General features: G+C 39.5%; 1 protein-coding gene across 3 annotated transcripts in view; it reads left to right on the forward strand.

Moving 5' to 3' along the window:
* Positions 1-17,268, forward strand: part of gsap (gamma-secretase activating protein) — a 98,171-nt gene that overhangs the window by 69,269 nt on the left and 11,634 nt on the right. Inside the window, exons 24-31 of one of the 3 annotated variants that reach the window (XM_073066621.1) lie at positions 4,579-4,674; positions 5,575-5,645; positions 7,643-7,743; positions 9,166-9,258; positions 13,139-13,258; positions 15,423-15,484; positions 15,925-16,029; positions 16,878-16,974. In XM_073066621.1, coding sequence (XP_072922722.1) covers positions 4,579-4,674; positions 5,575-5,645; positions 7,643-7,743; positions 9,166-9,258; positions 13,139-13,258; positions 15,423-15,484; positions 15,925-16,029; positions 16,878-16,974 — 745 coding nt within the window. The remainder of the gene's footprint in view (positions 1-4,578; positions 4,675-5,574; positions 5,646-7,642; positions 7,744-9,165; positions 9,259-13,138; positions 13,259-15,422; positions 15,485-15,924; positions 16,030-16,877; positions 16,975-17,268) is intronic. The other 2 variants (XM_073066622.1, XM_073066623.1) reach the window with 2 other exon arrangements.

The raw sequence follows: 17,268 nt of genomic DNA on the forward strand, positions 1-17,268 counted from the left end.
TAGCCTCATGAGGAAGTGGAGGCATTGGGTGAACTTCCTTGGCTGTGGCATCAACATGATTGGATCGTGGTGAAGTTCACTCTGAGGAACTTGAAACTCTCGATCCTCTCCTCTCCACCTCAGTACTGTTGCTTAAGAAAAGAGCATGCGTACTGCCCCACTTCCAGAAGTCAACGACCAGCTCCCATGTTTTGCTGGTACCGAGAGAAAGATTGTTGTCATGACAGCAGACAAACTGCCAGCTCAACCTTTTTTGAATTACCATGTTTAGTTCCATGCCTTGCATCACAACAGTCTATGTGGGTGATGTTGTTATGCCAGAACTTTAACAAAGGAAACCCAGTGCCAGGAGACTGATATCTGATATCAGCCACCATATAGTTCCTTGTCACAGAACCAAATGCTTGCCTGTTTGGAGTAAATTTGCCACATTTTGTGTGAACTGCTTGAATCATTTACAGACTAGGCACGGCAATCATTATAGTGTGGTGAGGTGGGGAGGGTGATCTCTGGTAATCCAGACCAAACGTTAGCACTCATTAGGAATAAATACCAGCTGTCCTAACTGAATGGAAGGCTTTGTAAGCAACACCTCATCGTTATGAATGTAGTTGTTTGAATATACGAGGGGTGATTGATAAGTTCGTGGCCGAAGGTAGAAGATGAGTTATACAGCTCTTGTTACATGCACGTGCAGTTCAACTCTTTGAGTGAAACTGCAGATAGTTTGAAGTTAATAACTCATTTCCTGCTACCTTAGGCCACGAACTTATCAATCACCCCTGGTGTGGACCACTTCTGGAGGTCCAAGATGCCGACTTCTACAAAGAAGGGATCCGTATGCTCCACGACCGCTGGACTAAGTGTGTAAATGTAGGAAAAATAAATGTGCCAGGTTTTCTCAAATTGACTCCTACCTTAGGCCACGAACATCAATCACCCCTCGTATATCAGTAACAAAGATAATTTATGGATTTGAACTTGATCACATTACATTACAACTTGGTTGACCTTCCCTCCCCATCACTATCACATTCTAAATTTATGGTTTTATTTTAAGGTAACAATATTAAAAAAATTATTATTATAACTGAAACACATCGACTATATTTGCTTTTGATCATCAGATTAATTTTAATCCCCTGCTCCAGTACAGGTGGTCACAAACTTTTTGCAGAGTTACATATATTCATGGGTGTATCTAAGAGTTTCACTGATACAGAATCTTTTGATTTCATGCAAGGTTACAGAAATTGCAGGTGTTTTGGTTAGAGTAGTTCTAATATTTTGTTAATTCACTGCAATATTATTGTATGCACTTGCAAGTACAATCCTAATATATGAAATACTTGGTGATCATCTGCCCATTTAAAACTAGCAATAATTACCATTTTACATTAGCATCAAAATAAGTGTTTCCAAATATATTCATATTGTGCAAAAATGCTGTACTTATTCACCCAATCATTCTTCATTGTTAAATGGAAGAGTATGTTAATTTTCATAGCAAATAGATAGGTAAATAAAGTTCATATTGGATTGTTGAGTTTGTTAGCTAGGGGATTCTGAGTTAAGAGTTATGCTCCAGTTGCTTCCCAGATGATCATATCATGGAGAAATTGGTGCCAAGAAGATTTGGCCTTTTTCAAGTCTGTGTGTTTGCTTGCTTTAGATTCAGAGAAACCTTGTGACTTGGGAGGAGGCTGTTTGGCATCTGCTGTCACTGTGTTCAGAGCCAGGCAGATCAGATCTCCACAGTTATTTATCTAACTACTTTTTAAATGTGAAGAGTATTTCGGTATCTATCTTCGCCACCCCTTCAGAAACTTGCATCTCTGGAGGAAAAATAATTTTCTCACTTGCCCTTCTACCAATTAATTTAAATGCGTGCCTTTCTTTTTGACCACTTTTGGATCGCTCATAATTGCATTATTCTGGATTAAGTCCCCATTGGCTTTTTCTTTTCTAATGAGAAATAACTCAATTTTTGTATGCAATTAAATCCAAGAATTCAAGATTGAAGATTGTTTAATGTCATTTCCAGTACACAAAAGTAAAAGAGAACAAGATGATTGTTACTCCGGTTCCAATGCAGTCTATAACAGTTTAGTGTAATCGCATTTTTCCTGAAATGCAATGACTAGATATATCTGCAGCAGTCAGAATGAGGCATCATCAGGGTCTCAGCATAACCTGCCAGTTCTTAATCTTTGCCTAATAAATGGAGGCATTCACTGAGTCATTTTCAGCATTTTATTGACATTAGCTTCCTTTATACATCTATAGGTTAAAACTCCAAGGTCTCTGCTGCTTCATACCACTTGATATCCATATTTTTATTGTGACATACTGTCTTGTTTATTTATTAGCTTGGACATCCAAAAATGTATTCTTTCTGGAATAAGCTCTCTCTGTTGGTTTTCTATCCAGCTGATCAGGCCATCATATCTTCTGTTCTAAAGCTTTCCTTCTCACTGTCAACCACACAGTGATTGTTTTTGTTTTAACTACTCTGCAGACTTCTTTATTATTCTCCTTCATTCCGGCCTTGGTCAGTAATGTATATTTCAAAGGAAAGTCAGGGGAGACTAAGTAAGCCCTGTGGAACCCCAGTGTCAATGGTTTTTGTGTTTCCAAAATGTCCATTAACCAATTTTTGATTAAATTCACTACTTTCTCTAGAATCCTACAGCCTTTTTATATTTTTGCCCATCTTGCCATGTGGGATCTTCCCAGAGGCTTAACATCAACCACCTTAACCCCATTCTCCCTGCGCTTTGCAAACTATCAGCATCTGAAGTTGAACCCAAGTCTCTGTGGCTTTACAAGCTGCACCATTTTGCCACTTTAAATCACTTGACAGGCTAGTTTAAAACCTGCTCTGTCATACCAACTGACCTGCTTAAGGGGATCTTCATTGCGGCCTTATTAAAGACCCACCTCCTCTGAACTACAATGGTCCTACCTTCCTCAGAAATGGCCGAGATCCCAAGAATCCCTCCCTCGTGCCATTCTCTCCAGCTACACATTTAACAGCAATATGCCCCTTTTATATTCATTCATGGTATCAAAACCAAACTGAAAATTAGTATCTTTGAGGTCCTATTTGATCTGTGGTCTCCCCCCTTAGTATCTGCATGAAGAACTTTGTCTTCCTTTCCCCAGCAACCTTGTCCAGGTTTCAGACTTTATCAACATATACTAAGGGCATCATTCCATGAAAAAAACGAGAACAGAAGGATCCAGAGCATATGTGCATGGCAGATTGAGAAAAAAGTATTTTTAAAATAAGTATATAGAATTCCAAAAGGCCATAAGACATATGGACAGAATTAGGCCTCAGGGCTGATTTATGTTCCCTCTCAACCCCATTCTCCTGTATTCTCTGTAACCTTTAATGTCCTCACTAATCAAGAACCTATCAGCCTCCACTTTAAATATGCCCTATAAATTGGCCTCCACAGCTGTCTGTGGCAATGAGTTCCACAGATTCACCAGCTCCTGGCTAAAGAAATATCTCATCTCTGTTCTAAAGCGACATCCCTCTATTCTGAGGCTGTGTCCCCTTGTCCTAGACTTCCCCGCTATAAAAAACATCCTCTCCATGTCCACTGTATCTAGGCTTTACAATATTCAGTAGGTTTCGATGAGATCCCCACCTCATTCTTCTAAATTCTAATGAGTACAGGGTCAGAGCCATCAAACATTCTTCGTATATTTCATTCCTGGATTCATTCTCATGAATATCCACTGGGGCCTCTCCAATGCCAGCTCATCCTGGGACCCAAAATTGCTCACAATACTCCAAGTGCGGTCTGACCAGTGCCTTACAAAGCCTCGGCATTTCACCCTTACTTTTATGTTCTAGTCCTCTCAAAATTAATGATAACATTGCATTCACCTTCTTTACCACCAACACGTCCTGTAAGTTAACCTTCAGGGCATCCCGCATGAGGACTCTCATCTCCCTTTGCATCTCTGATTTCTGAATTTTCTCTTGTTTAGAAAGTCATCTACGTCTTTATTCCTTTCATTCAAGTCCACGGCCATACACTTACCCGCATAATGTTCCATTTGCCACTTCCTTGCTCACCCTTGTAATCTGCCTTGAGTCCTTCTGCAGAATCTCTGCTTCCTCAACACTACCTGCCCCTCCACCGATCTTTGAATCATTTACAAACTTGGCCACAAAGCCATCAAGTTCCGGTATCCAGATTATTGATGTATAGGATTAAAGAAATGGTCCTAACAACAACAGCGGAGGAACACAACTAGTCACTGATGGCTAACCAGAAAAGGACCCCTTTATTCCCACTCTTTTCCTCCTGCCATTCAGCCAGTCTAATACCCATTCCAGAATATGATGTGCTCTTATCTTGGTTAGCATCTTGATGCAGTACCCTGTCAAAGTACTTCTGAAAGTTGATATAAAAGTATTGGACTATTACTAAGAGTTCATATTGAACTGTTCACTGTTTTGATTGTAAGATGACAAAGTATTTAATTGGAGTCTTTACATGTTGAATATAGAAAAGATAATGAAAAATAATGGTGATAATTTTTTTTTTATTCCTATAGGTGGGTGAAAAGCTGAAAGAATATCTACTGAAATATGTTCATTCCCTCGGAAAGAAAAAGATTGATGTGATAGTTAATAACTACATTGTGAATTTGGTTAGTGATATTTTCTTATCTTTTAACTCTGGTTTAATTATAATTGGACAGTAATCCAAAGAGAAAAATACTGATGCTGGAAATCTGAGGGGGGAGAAAAGAGATACTCTGCAGATCGGGTAGCATCTGTGGAGAAAAGCCCTGTATAATTAGGAAATTTATGTGTGATGTCACTGTTAACACAGTTTAATTGTTTGCTACTTTAGAGTTAGCAGCTGGAGTGACAAAACAGTGTAAAGAACACTTGTGGGGTGAATTCTTCGGTCCGTGTCACTGCTACCCCGGAATGAAATGCTCCTATAAGGACCAGCAGTTGGACTTAACTAAAATGTTGCTTTAACAACCAAACTTACGTAATTTCTTAGCTGGTTTAATTGAAAACCATGCTGAATTTTTGAAATTAAAGGGAAGAAAAACTTCTTATGCCTAGAAAATTGACCTTGGATGTCAGCATTAAGTGTACCATATAGGAATTAGTGAATTCTTTTCAAGGTATGCCTTCTTTAAAGTCCTCTTGCTCGTCAACAGTGTATCGGGCCTGATGTAGGACTCCAAACAATGACCATCCCTTTGTCCCCAGAGATGAATTTTGCTTGCTGAGTTTTTCCAGCAGTATTTTTTTTTGCTCCAGAATCCAGCATCAGATGTCTCTTGTGGGAAGCACAGGAGATTATTGTATATTGGAAGGTCAGCAAAATTCAAAGATGATCTAATTTTGATATTTTTAAAAATGTTTTGAATGGAGTTTAGCCAATCAATAAAAAGTTAGGACAGTTACGTTGTTGTTAGCTTTGGCTAAATAGTTTTTATTTTGGGAGTGAGGGAAATGAGGGTTATATGCATCTAGTCTTGTTGAAAACAATGACAGGAATCTAAAAATAATTTGTTACTTTTATTTAGCTTGAATGCATACAGACGATTGTGAATACAATATGGAAAAACTGTGGCCTCAGTATCCACACACTATGCTTGTAAGTAATGATTACGTTGAAGTAAAATAATTTTCATCGCTGTGTGCATATTAATTTTATTTATTACAACAATTATGGGGAAAGTAGTTGAATATCAGATTTATTATATGATTATAATTTGGGTTTCCCTTAAAAAGTGGGATTTTAACCATGAGATGTTAAAATCGAACACTGCAGCTGTGTCAGTGTTACGCAGATTTTTCCTTCCAACTCCACGTGAGTCCAGGGTAAAAGCAAAGCTCAACCATAACATATTGGAAGGTGAGCAAATTTTGTTAATTTTCTAATATTTTGAAGGGGTTTTAGCATTAGATAATTGATTAGGACAGTTTAACAGTTGTATTGTCCACTAACTTTGGCTTAATAATTTGTATTATAAAGGTGAGGGAGACAAGTATTGGTGTTTTATAATAAAAGGAATAGACAGGGTATTGGTGAAACATAATTAGAGTGCTCTATAAATAAGGAATGGGCAAATTATTGGTGCAATCAGAGCTAGAGTGCTGTGTGTTGTTCTGATCTTAGTTATAGAGGGATATCCTTTGATAGTTAACAATTTAGAAAAGATCCATTGTTGAATAGATACTAGGGATTTAAGGTTTGCTTGAGGTAAGGTTTAAAAGTCTGGGCCTTTAGACATTGTTCTTTGGCAGAATGAGAGTTGATCTTATTGGAAAAATAAGATTCTTGACGGTTTGACGATGGAAAGATGTGCTTCTTTGTGGTGGGGGTGGAGGTGTGGTTATTGCAAAACTCGGGTGGCAACAGCTTACAGCACAGACAACCCAGGTTCAACTCCCGCCACTGCCTGTAAGGAGTTTGTATGTTCTCCCCCGTCACTGCGCGGATTTCCTCGGGATGTCATGGTTTCCTCCCCACAGTCCAAAGACTTGCCAGTTGGTAGGTTGATTGGTCATTGTAAATTAGACTAGGGTTAAGTTGGGGGTTTGCTGGGCAGTCTGGCTTGTTCCACACAGTATCTCGATAAATAAATAATTAGGTGACTCAGTTTTATACTCAGGGGTCACCCATTTCAATTGGGCTGCATAGTGATGCAGTTATCTCACAGCTGCAGCTGCCTGGGTTTAATGTGATCAACTCGGTTTCCTCTCGTGTGGGTTGGTGCAAATGTGATGGAATTTGATTGGAATGTGGAGAGAATTTTTAAAAATGTACTAGTGTAGGAGAGGTGTAAGTGGGTGCTTGGGGAATGGTTCAGACTTGGTGGGCCAAAGGACTTGTTTCTGTGTTATATGGATCTTGTCGTTGTTCAGTCATTAAGTCCGACTCTTCGTGACCTCTCTGGTTTTTCACGGCAAGGTATGTTAGATTGCCATGCCTTTTTTCTGTGCAGATACAGCTGCAGCCCAGGTTGGGAGCCAGCTGAGTTTGAACTCATGACCATCTGCCTTGAAGTCCAGTGCTGATGCCACTACGCCACCAGCCAGCCCACTGAATGGCTCTATGACCCTATAAAGAAAGAACTTCTGAGGGTTGTAAATCTTTAAACCTCTCTAGCCAGAACTATGGAGGATGAATTATTGCATGTATTCAAGACCAAGTTAGATTGATCTATAAGGGAGCAGGAACGAGCAGCAAATTGGAGCCAAGATCAAACCAGCTTAGAACTTATTGAATGTAACAGGCCCAAGTTACTGTTTGATCTGCTCCAGATCCTTTTATATGAGATTGAGGAAGTTGGTCCTTCCAAAAAAAATATCACTTTTGCAATCAAAAAGCCCTGGAAATGAAATTTAATACATAGCTTATTTTTTGTGCTAGTACTGGGGATGAATTTAAGCAGGGGTTTAAAGAGATGATTCCTAATCAGATGCCCAATTAGCATGTCTGATTACATTTTCCCTTGACATGGTAAACTGTGTGGTGTGCTCAATGGGCTGGTTTTATGCCAATATTCATATGGGCTACTGCCAAAGTTGAATTGCCTTCACAGTTCTTTGAATCTTATGATGTAACTATTGGCTGGTTTCCTGTAGGTCCAACAGAGAGAAGATAAATTCTGGAGAATTTGTTGTGTTCCATATGATGATTTATATTTTGCAAGCTGTTGAAGGACTTTCTCTGCCTCTTCCACCAGGTAACTAATTGATAGAGAAGCAGAATTAGTCGAGATCAGAAAGACTGTGTGATTTACTTTTATAGGAATCCAGGCTAGGAGCAGTTGAAAAATAAAATGGGGTACACAAAGGTAATTTCTGTAATCATTTTAGAATTACATCCTAGAAATAAAGATTTTTTTAAAAAAGAAAACCATCTACTCATTATAATGTCATTAGTGGTTAATGTTATAATCAGTTCATCGTCTTTGGATTTTAGTGAAATTTGTAAATTGGTTTATTATTGTTCCACGTACTGAGGTACAGTGGAAACTTCGTTTGCATGCCATCATTTCAATGCAGCAGCAGACTGATGTGGTTCAAGGTAAAAACAGGTACAGAATGAAGAATAAAGCGTTACCTTTAGGGAGAGTGAGGTGCAGGCGGACAATAAGGTACAAGGGCTTACGAGGTAGATTGAGGTCATGAATTTGTCTTACCCCCTTGAGCAAGGTGTGTACGTGCTTTCATGAGTTTGTTCCCAGTGGGAGTTGGGTGAAGAGAGAATAGGGTAAGTGAGATCTTTGATTATGTTCAGTTTTTAAAAGATTAGCCGATAAGATGCTGACATATTACGTTGTTATATTATTACAGAGGTGGATTAGTAGCTACTTGCATTATCTAATCATCCTTTACTTGCTTGGAAATACTTAAGGGCCGGTTTTAAATTGAGAGGAAGTATATTTAATTTGGTATTGCACTTAATTGCTGTCTTAGAGTAGTGTGCAGTTATTTACCTCATGCCTCAATCTGTTTAAGAATCTCAGCATAATAAAGCAATCTAACTGTGCTATGATTTTTTAATCAGCCCCCATTTCCCACCCCCTCCTCCCTGACATACACACTTCGCCACCCTTCTCTTTTAAGATGCATCCTGAGCCTACTGCCTTGACAAAAGCTTTTAATAATCAGTTTTAATATCTCATGGTTTATTGCCAGTTTTTTTTTCCTTCTGCTTGTGAAATGCTTTGGAATGTGTTGTTCTATTAATGGTGTTAAATAAATGCCAGCTGTTTTTGACAATTTTCTGTATCATATAAACCAATATGCTTAGCATGAAAACGATATGGGGGGGGGGGAATTGGGCTTATTCCCTTGATTTTGTGATCAAAACAACAACTACTTTTTCAAAAATCTTAGAATGTAGATTATTTGTCAACTTTTAGTTTTACTTTGCCAATTCTTTTTCTTAGTAATAATGATTTTTAACTCCTGCATTCTTATATTACCTACTATTTTTCTATTACCCCCATGTTATTTTAGCTACCCATTGAAAGAAAAAAAATAGTTTCCTCTGTCTCTTATTTATTCCTGTCTCTTTTTATTAGAAATGGTTTTGCTAATCCCCTTCCAGCTTTCCATAATTGAAAAAAGCTGTGATGGTCATTTTTTTTTACACTTAGTGCAAGTCTGCTGTTCATATTTGATGAAAGGGACTCATTTCTTGATTCCCAAAAGCCTTTTCATTACTCCATTGATCATGCGGAAGGTAAAAGGTAGGCACAACATTATGGGCTGAAGGGCCTATTGCGCTGTACTGTTCTATGTTTTATTTACATGTCACAAATTAATGGTTTGCTGGTATTCTCTCCCACTTGCCAGAATTCAGCTTATTAAATATTCAGGAGCTTGACAGCATTCTTGTGAAAGTAGCCCATGTGATTGGATTACGAATCAATATCCTAAATTTAGTTTTATCTGCCATTAAAATGTACTGCACCAGCTTGCCAAAGCTTTTTCTCAAAAGCTATTTTGACTTCTTCTAGCTAATTGGGTAAGGCAGCAGATTTATTTATCACTTGCTAGCTCCTCTTCAAGTCACATACCATCCTGACGTGAAGATAAACCTCATCACGGTTGGGTATAAATCTTGGAACTCTGGCATCAACTTCATGGATCCCATATGGGTTACAAAGGAGGAAGTTTTGCTATCCTGAGGAAAACCAGGGTGGATAAATCCCCAGGGCCTGACAAGGTATTCCCTCAGACCTTAGTGCAGATATTGCAGGGGCCCTAGCAGAGATGTCTGAAACATCCTTAGTGACAGGTGAGGTACCAGAGGATTGGAGAATAGCCAATGTTGTTCTGCTGGTTAAGAAAGGCTGTAAATGTTATCCAGAAAATTGTAGGCCGGTGAGTCTGACATCAGTAGTGGGAAAGTTATTGGAAAGTGTTCTAATAGACTGGGTGTATAAGTATTTGGATAGACATGGACTGATTAAGGATACTCAGCATGGCTTCGTGTTTGGTAGGTCACAGCTAACCAATCTTATAGATTTTTCGAGGAAGTTTCCAGGAAAGTGGATGAAGGCAAGGCAGTGGTACATGGACTTTAGTAAGGCATTTGACAAGATCCCGCATGGGAGGCTGGTCAAGAAGGTTCAGTTGCTTGGCATTCAAGATGAGGTAGTAAGTTGGATTAGACATTGGTTTGTGGGAGAAGCCGGAGAGTAGTAGTAGGAGAGGGTTGCCTCTCTGACTGGAGGTCTGTGACTAGTGATGTGCCACAGGGATCAGTGCTGGGTCCTTTGTTGTTTGTCGTCTATATCAGTGATCTGGATGTTAATGTGTTTAACTGGATCAGCAAATTTTTGAATGACAACATGATTGGGGATGTAGTGGACAGTTAGGAAGGCTATCATGGCTTGCAGAGGGATCTGCATCAGCTGGAAAAATGGCAGATGGAATTTAATGCAGACAAGTGCAAGGTGTTGCTCTTTGGTAGGACCAACCAGGGTAGATCTTACACAGTGAACACTAGGACACATAGGAGTGTGGTAGAACAAAGGGATTTGGGAATACAGGTCCATAATTCATTGAAAGTGGCATCACAGGTATATAGGTTCGTAAAGAAAGCTTTTGCATATTGGTCGTCATAAATCAAATTATTGAGTACAGGCGAAGGATGTTATGTTGAAGTTGTATAAGACATTGGTGAGGCTTAATTTGCTGTATGGTTTGCAGATTTGGTCACCTACCTACTGGAAAGTTGTAAACCAGCTTGAATGAGCGCAGAGAAAATTTACAAGGATATTGCCAGGCCTGGAAGATCTGAGTTATAAGAAAAGATTGAATAGGTTAGGACTGCACTCTTTAGAACATAGTAGATTAAGAGGAGATTTGATAGAGATGTACAAAATTACAAGGGGTATAGCTAGGATAAATGCAAGCAGGCTGAGGTTGGGTGAGACTACAATCAGAGGTCATGGGTTAAGGGTGAAAGGTGGGAAGTTTAAGGAGAACATGAGGGGAAACTTCTTCATTAAGAGGGTTGTGGTGCATGCAAGCTCAATTTCAACACTTAAGAGAAGTTTGGATGGGTACAGTACATGGATCGTAGGGGTATGGAGGGCTTTGATCCCAGGGCTGCTCAATGGGAGTAGGCCCTTTTTTTTTTCTCTTTTTTTAAAAGTTTTTTTTAGTTTTTTTTTCTTCTTTGTTTTTTTTTTCTTTTTCTTGATACTAGATTTGTAAAAGGAAAGTCGGCAAGTCAATAGCTGTTACTGCTTTCTGTCTCTCTCTCTCTCTCTCTCTCTCTCTCTCTCTCTCTCTCTCTCTCTCTCTCTCTCTCTCTCTCCCCCCCTCTCCCCCTCTCCCCCTCCCCCTCTCCCTCTCCCCCTCTCCCCCTCTCCCTCTCCCCCTCTCCCTCTCCCCCTCTCCCTCTCCCCCTCTCCCTCTCCCCCTCTCTCTCCCTCTCTCTCTCTCACAATTGCAACACCGCAAACAACAACTACTGCAGCCTGCATGAACTGAACTGAACTTTATATTTCCATCGGACAATTCATTATCCCCTAGACAACGATAGAGCTTATTTCTTATTGATTATTATTATACCCGCACTTTTAGGTTTAGTATTGATGACGTATATTATCTGTATATTTGCATTGATATTATTTTTGTGTATTTTTACTAATAAATACTGTTAAAAATAGTATCACCAGACTCCAACGGATACTCCTATCTTTGCTGGTAAGATACCCAGTTACGGGGTTCGTAACAGGTGAAATAAAGACCTGGGAAGTTGATTGGTGAAAGAGATACAGGGCTGGAGAAGGGGGAATCTAGGAGAGGACAGAAGGCCATGGAAGAAAATAAGGGGGAGGAGCACCAGAGGGAGGTGATGGGCAGGCAAGGAGATGAGGTGAGAGAGGGAAATGGGAATGGGGAATAGAGAAGGAGGTGGGGGTATTACCAGAATTTTGAGAAATTGATGTTCATGCCATCAGGTGGGAGGCTACCCAGACAGAATATATGGTGGTGTTCCTCCAACCTGAGTGTGGCCTCATTGTGACAGTAGAGGAGGCCATGGACTGACATATGAGAATGGAAAGCGGAATTAAAATGGGTAGCCACTGGGAGATCCCCTTTTTCTGGCAGACAGAGCGTAGGTGCTCGGTAAAGCTGTCTCTGAATCTATGTCATGTCTCACCGATATACAAGAGGCCACACTGGGAGCACTAGATACAATAGCTGACCCCAACAGACTCACAGGTGGAAGGACAGTTTAAGGCCTTGAATGGTAGTGAGAGAGGAGGTGTAGGGGCAGTTGTAGCACTTGTTCCACCTGCAAGTGTAAGTGCCAAGAGGGATATCAATGGGGAGGGACGAATAGACAAGGGAGTTGCAGAGGGAGCAATCCCTGCGGAAAGCAGAAAGTGAGGGGGAGGGAAAGATGTGCTTGGTGGTGGGATCCCGTTGGAGTTGACAGCAGTTACATTGAATGTGTTGGACATGGAGGCTGGCGGGTGAGGACAAGAGGATCCCTGTCCCTGGTGGGGTAGCGAGACGATGTGGTGAGAGCAGACGTGCAAAATGGGAGAGAGATGGTTGAGGGCAATGTTGATAATGGAGGAAGGGAATCCCCCTTCTTTGAGGAAGGAGAACATCTCCTTCGTTCTGGAATGAAAAGCCTCATCCTGAGAGCTGATATGGCAGAGGCGGAGGAATTGAGAGAAGGGGATGGCATTTTTACAATTAATTGGAGTGAAAAGCCTTAGTACATCAGCTCACTATCTGCTTTTGACAGCTGTCCTCACCTTGCAAATGCCTAATTCAAATCCATACATGAGTTTAATAAAAAAACTTGTTCCTTTTCATCAATATTGTGAACGTCCTTTGATGACTCTTAAGTTACCAGACGTATTGCATTTGGCAACGGCAAGGCTGCTGCTTTTAATGCTCTGGTTAGCCTTGGTTCTGCTACTTTAGTGAGGGTTTCATTCCTGGAGGATAAAAACATTTATTGAGACTTATTGTATAAATGTTGACAATAAAGGGCTTTGTTAAGAAGTGGAAAATGTGTTTGATAGTAAATGTTGATTTCCTTCCTCTTTGGCTATTTCCAATGGATAAGTTCCCTTTTTTATTTTATGACAGGTTATTACACAATTCACATAATCCTTGGTGCACGTTGCCTTCCTTTGCATTCCCTCCTACATTATATTGATATTGGAGTGTTGCATCCAACCGAGCAGTTTGTTACCATGTTACTTGAAGGTAAAAATAATAATTTCTCAGGGCTAAATAAATGATGTATAGGAAACATTACTGCTTTGTAACTGTATGCTCAAAGAGGATATTGTCTGTTTCTTGTAAATGATGATCAGATTGGGCTAGACCAGCTCAGACACAAACCCCACGGCCTGTGCTTCTCACCTGACTGCAGCTTTGTTTTCTGGACGCAGAGATTTGAGTAAGTTGGTCTTCTGCATCCAACAGGCATCCACTGATACCCTATCTTCAGAACGTCTTGATAGTCTTTGACAACTTGCCAGTTGTTAATGACTGTACAGACTTTTGAACTTCTAATCTCTTGTAACTGCTGATAGTTAAAACATATTGGAATATATTTAACCAGGTAAAAGTGATTAAATGTCAGAGCAGACCAGATGGGTTTAATGGCCTAATTCTGTTCCTATATCTTTTGATTTCATATACTTACACGTGTTTCACTTAAATTCCAGGAGAATGAATTTTATTCTGTATCTCAAATTTTTGGGTCATGACATGTGAATTTCGAACTGAATAGCCATAATAGAAGGATTACCTGTAGTTGATACTTAGTGTGTCTGAAAGGATGCTACTTTCATGTTAATTTTTTTTTGCTGTGTTTTTGTAAATTGTTCCTTGTCAGGCCTACAGTTGATTTCTTAAAATTTGATCCTTTTATTTATGCAAGTTAATTATTTTGTTTAGATGAAATGCCATATGTTCATCTGCTGCCATTATATTCCCTGCATTCCCAAGTAGTTGTGGAACTTTACAACTCAGGACCCCAGTTGTTTACAATATATATTAATGATTTAGACGAGGGAATTAAATGCAGCATCTCCAAGTTTACAGATGACAGGAAGCTGGGCGGCGGTGTTAGCTGTGAGGAGGATGCTAAGAGGATGCAGGGTGACTTGGATAGGTTAGGTGAGTGGGCAAATTCATGGCAGATGCAATTTAATGTGGATAAATGTGAGGTTATCCACTTTGGTTGCAAGAACAGGAAAACTGATTATTATCTGAATGGTGGCCGATTAGGAAAAGGGGAGGTGCAACGAGACCTGGGTCTCATTGTACACCAGTCATTGAAGGTGGGCATGCAGGTTCAGCAGGCGGTGAAAAAGGCAAATGGTATGTTGGCATTCATAGCAAAAGGATTTGAGTACAGGAGCAGGGAGGTTTTACTGCAGTTGTACAAGGCCTTGGTGAGACTGCACCTAGAATATTGTGTGCAGTTTTGGTCCCCTAATCTGAGGAAAGACATTCTTGCCATAGAGGGAGTACAAAGAAGGTTCACCAGATTGATTCCTGGGATGGCAGGACTTTCATATGAAGAAAGACTGGATCAGCTAGGCTTATACTCACTGGAATTTAGAAGATTGAGGGGGGATCTTATTGAAACGTATAAAATTCTAAAGGGATTGGACAGGCTAGATGCAGGAAGATTGTTTCCAATGTTGGGGAAGTCCAGAACGAGGGGTCACAGTTTAAGGATAAAGGGGAAGCCTTTTAGGACCGAGATGAGGAAAAACCCACACAGAGGGTGGTGAATCTGTGGAGTTCTCTGCCACAGGAAACAGTTGAGGCCAGCTCATTGGCTATATTTAAGAGGAAGTTAGATATGGCCCTTGTGGCTAAAGGGATCAGGGGGTATGGAGAGAAAGCAGGTACAGGGTTCTGAGTTGGATGATCAGCCATGATCATACTGAATGGCGGTGCAGGCTCAAAGGGCCGAATGGCCTACTCCTGCACCTATTTTCTATGTTTCTATAAGGAGGAGGCTATGTAGTCCCTGAGTCCACATCAACTTGCTTGGTCTCTCTCCAGATTAGTTTTTTTTATATTTAAGTCACCATTTGCTATTTGTATGTTTAGATTGTAATATCTCAAATTTTGTAAATTTTTTTTACAAAGGCGTTGCTCTGTTACAAAATCATTATATTTCCTTTTGCATGTTTCGTTTTCATTGCACTTTATTATGTGACTGGTTTGATATCTAATAATAGTTGTGGTTGGGGGCGGAACATTTCAAAAGAAATGCAGTTCCTGAAAATGGGAGCTGATTCTGTTTTAAATCTCTTAGGTGGAATATGCTGCTTTTTGTAAAGAAAAATATTACAAATGTTTGGTGGAAGTGTTAATTTTAATTAGTGTATTTTCTTGCTTTCAGAACTTGATGATTCTGAAGTAAATGAAAGATTCAAATTTAGTATTGTAGCAAGAATTCCAGAGGTGGGTGGTGTTCACAGAGACGTATTCTCTTCACTTATTTATTCCTGACTCTCCTCAACAATTGGTGTTTTCAAATATTTCACAAAATACTAAATGAAAAAAGTAAAGCACATCCCTGTTACAATGGCTGTTAATATACTTGCTTTAATTAAAACTATACAGTACATACATTTTCTGAATCTTTCTCATTGACGTGGTTACCAGTGAGAGTGGATTATTTAGTAATGTTCCAGAATGTGTTAGAATGGGTGGATAAATACCTTTCAGAACAAAGACAAAATGTTAAAGTTCAGTTAAAAGGCCAGAGAGATTTTCTGGACCGATTTACAAACTCTGGACTTTTTACACTTGGATTTTGTTTTGGAAAGTTTTGTTGAAGTGCTGTAAAAAGCTTTGGTTTAATACTTGATTTTGAATTGGTGATATGTTCACTTTTATAGATCATTGAGCAGAAGGTCTGTTGTCTATGGGACCATCCAGTCAGTTTGTCACATGTTGCTAGGAAGTATGTAGAAACACTTCTGAAGAAACTTTCCACTCAACAGGTGTGTGGCAAAGCCTATAAATATCTCTTGTTATCTTCATACTTATACTGACATCACCCACCAGCCTCATCAGTTCCATTAATTTCCTCATCCACCTTCTACTTCCCTTTCCCTGGACTGGGCTTCCTGGCATTTCTAGGAACTTATTTTTTTCCTCCTTTTTGAAGAGAGCCCCAAAGTACATGTTCAACTGAACAGTCATTTCTTTGTTCCAGATTGCTTGATTTTTGCTGACAGCTTTGACTCAGAAGCGTGGGTGTACAGCTGTTTGTGGTTTCTGTTCATTGCAGTGTGTCGTATGGGACTTGGAAATTCAGAGGGTCAGTAATACTGGGCCAAGCACTGTCCAACACAGCCTTTCATTTGGAGGTGCTTTAAGCTTTCATAAAATACCAACAGTAAACGTAGTGGACCATATGTGGTATACTTATCTTCGTGAATTTTATAGTCTTTATATATTTGTGGTATTGATTTCTTTCAAATTTATAGCTGCTACAAAATGAATCAATTCTTGGGTTAATATATTTGGTTGAACTGAAACTTTCATTTCTTTTAAATGAACTGTTAGATATGGAACTTAACAGCATAAGGCCAAATCAGTAACAGAAATAAGTGAAAAACAGCAGAATTGTCAAGTTTTCTTGACTGCAGCCAACTTCAGGCACATGTAGGATGTACTTTATTGAGGAAGTACTGTAATGATGTAGTTGGAAAATTAGATAAGTAGAAGCCATTTACTTTTGGGATCACTTACCTGAACAGTAATTTTGATATTTCTTTAAATCATAATATAGTTCTTTGCCACATCTTTGGCTAATGTGGTAATTTTTGCCTATATGTTTTTGTAGACATCAAGAAAACCGTTTAGGGAACAGACACCATATGAGTCTGAATTTTTGCCACTGGCTTACCTGGCAAAAGTATTAACAGAACTGGAAGATCAAGGCAAGTAAAATTGGTTGGCTTTGGTCAGGTTTTGCTTTCTGATGTTCAGGAATGCAAAGAATTTATTTTGTTTGTTTTAGTAATAGTGGATGAGTATTTATAATAGTTCTGTGATCTGCAGTGCTACTTCATCCAGGCTCAAATGTTGCAACAATGATGGTAGTGAAATTACCCACATTCACTGTCATTAGACCAAGTGACAGCTACTTTGGAAATTTGTTCAGCTGCCATTCATCATCAGAGTTCTGTGGGCAACATTTTGAGAACACTGTCAAGCCCCTTTTCAGCTGACTG

The sequence above is a fragment of the Hemitrygon akajei genome, chromosome 14 (genome assembly GCF_048418815.1).
Source record: "Hemitrygon akajei chromosome 14, sHemAka1.3, whole genome shotgun sequence".
In the NCBI taxonomy this organism is placed as follows: domain Eukaryota; kingdom Metazoa; phylum Chordata; class Chondrichthyes; order Myliobatiformes; family Dasyatidae; genus Hemitrygon; species Hemitrygon akajei.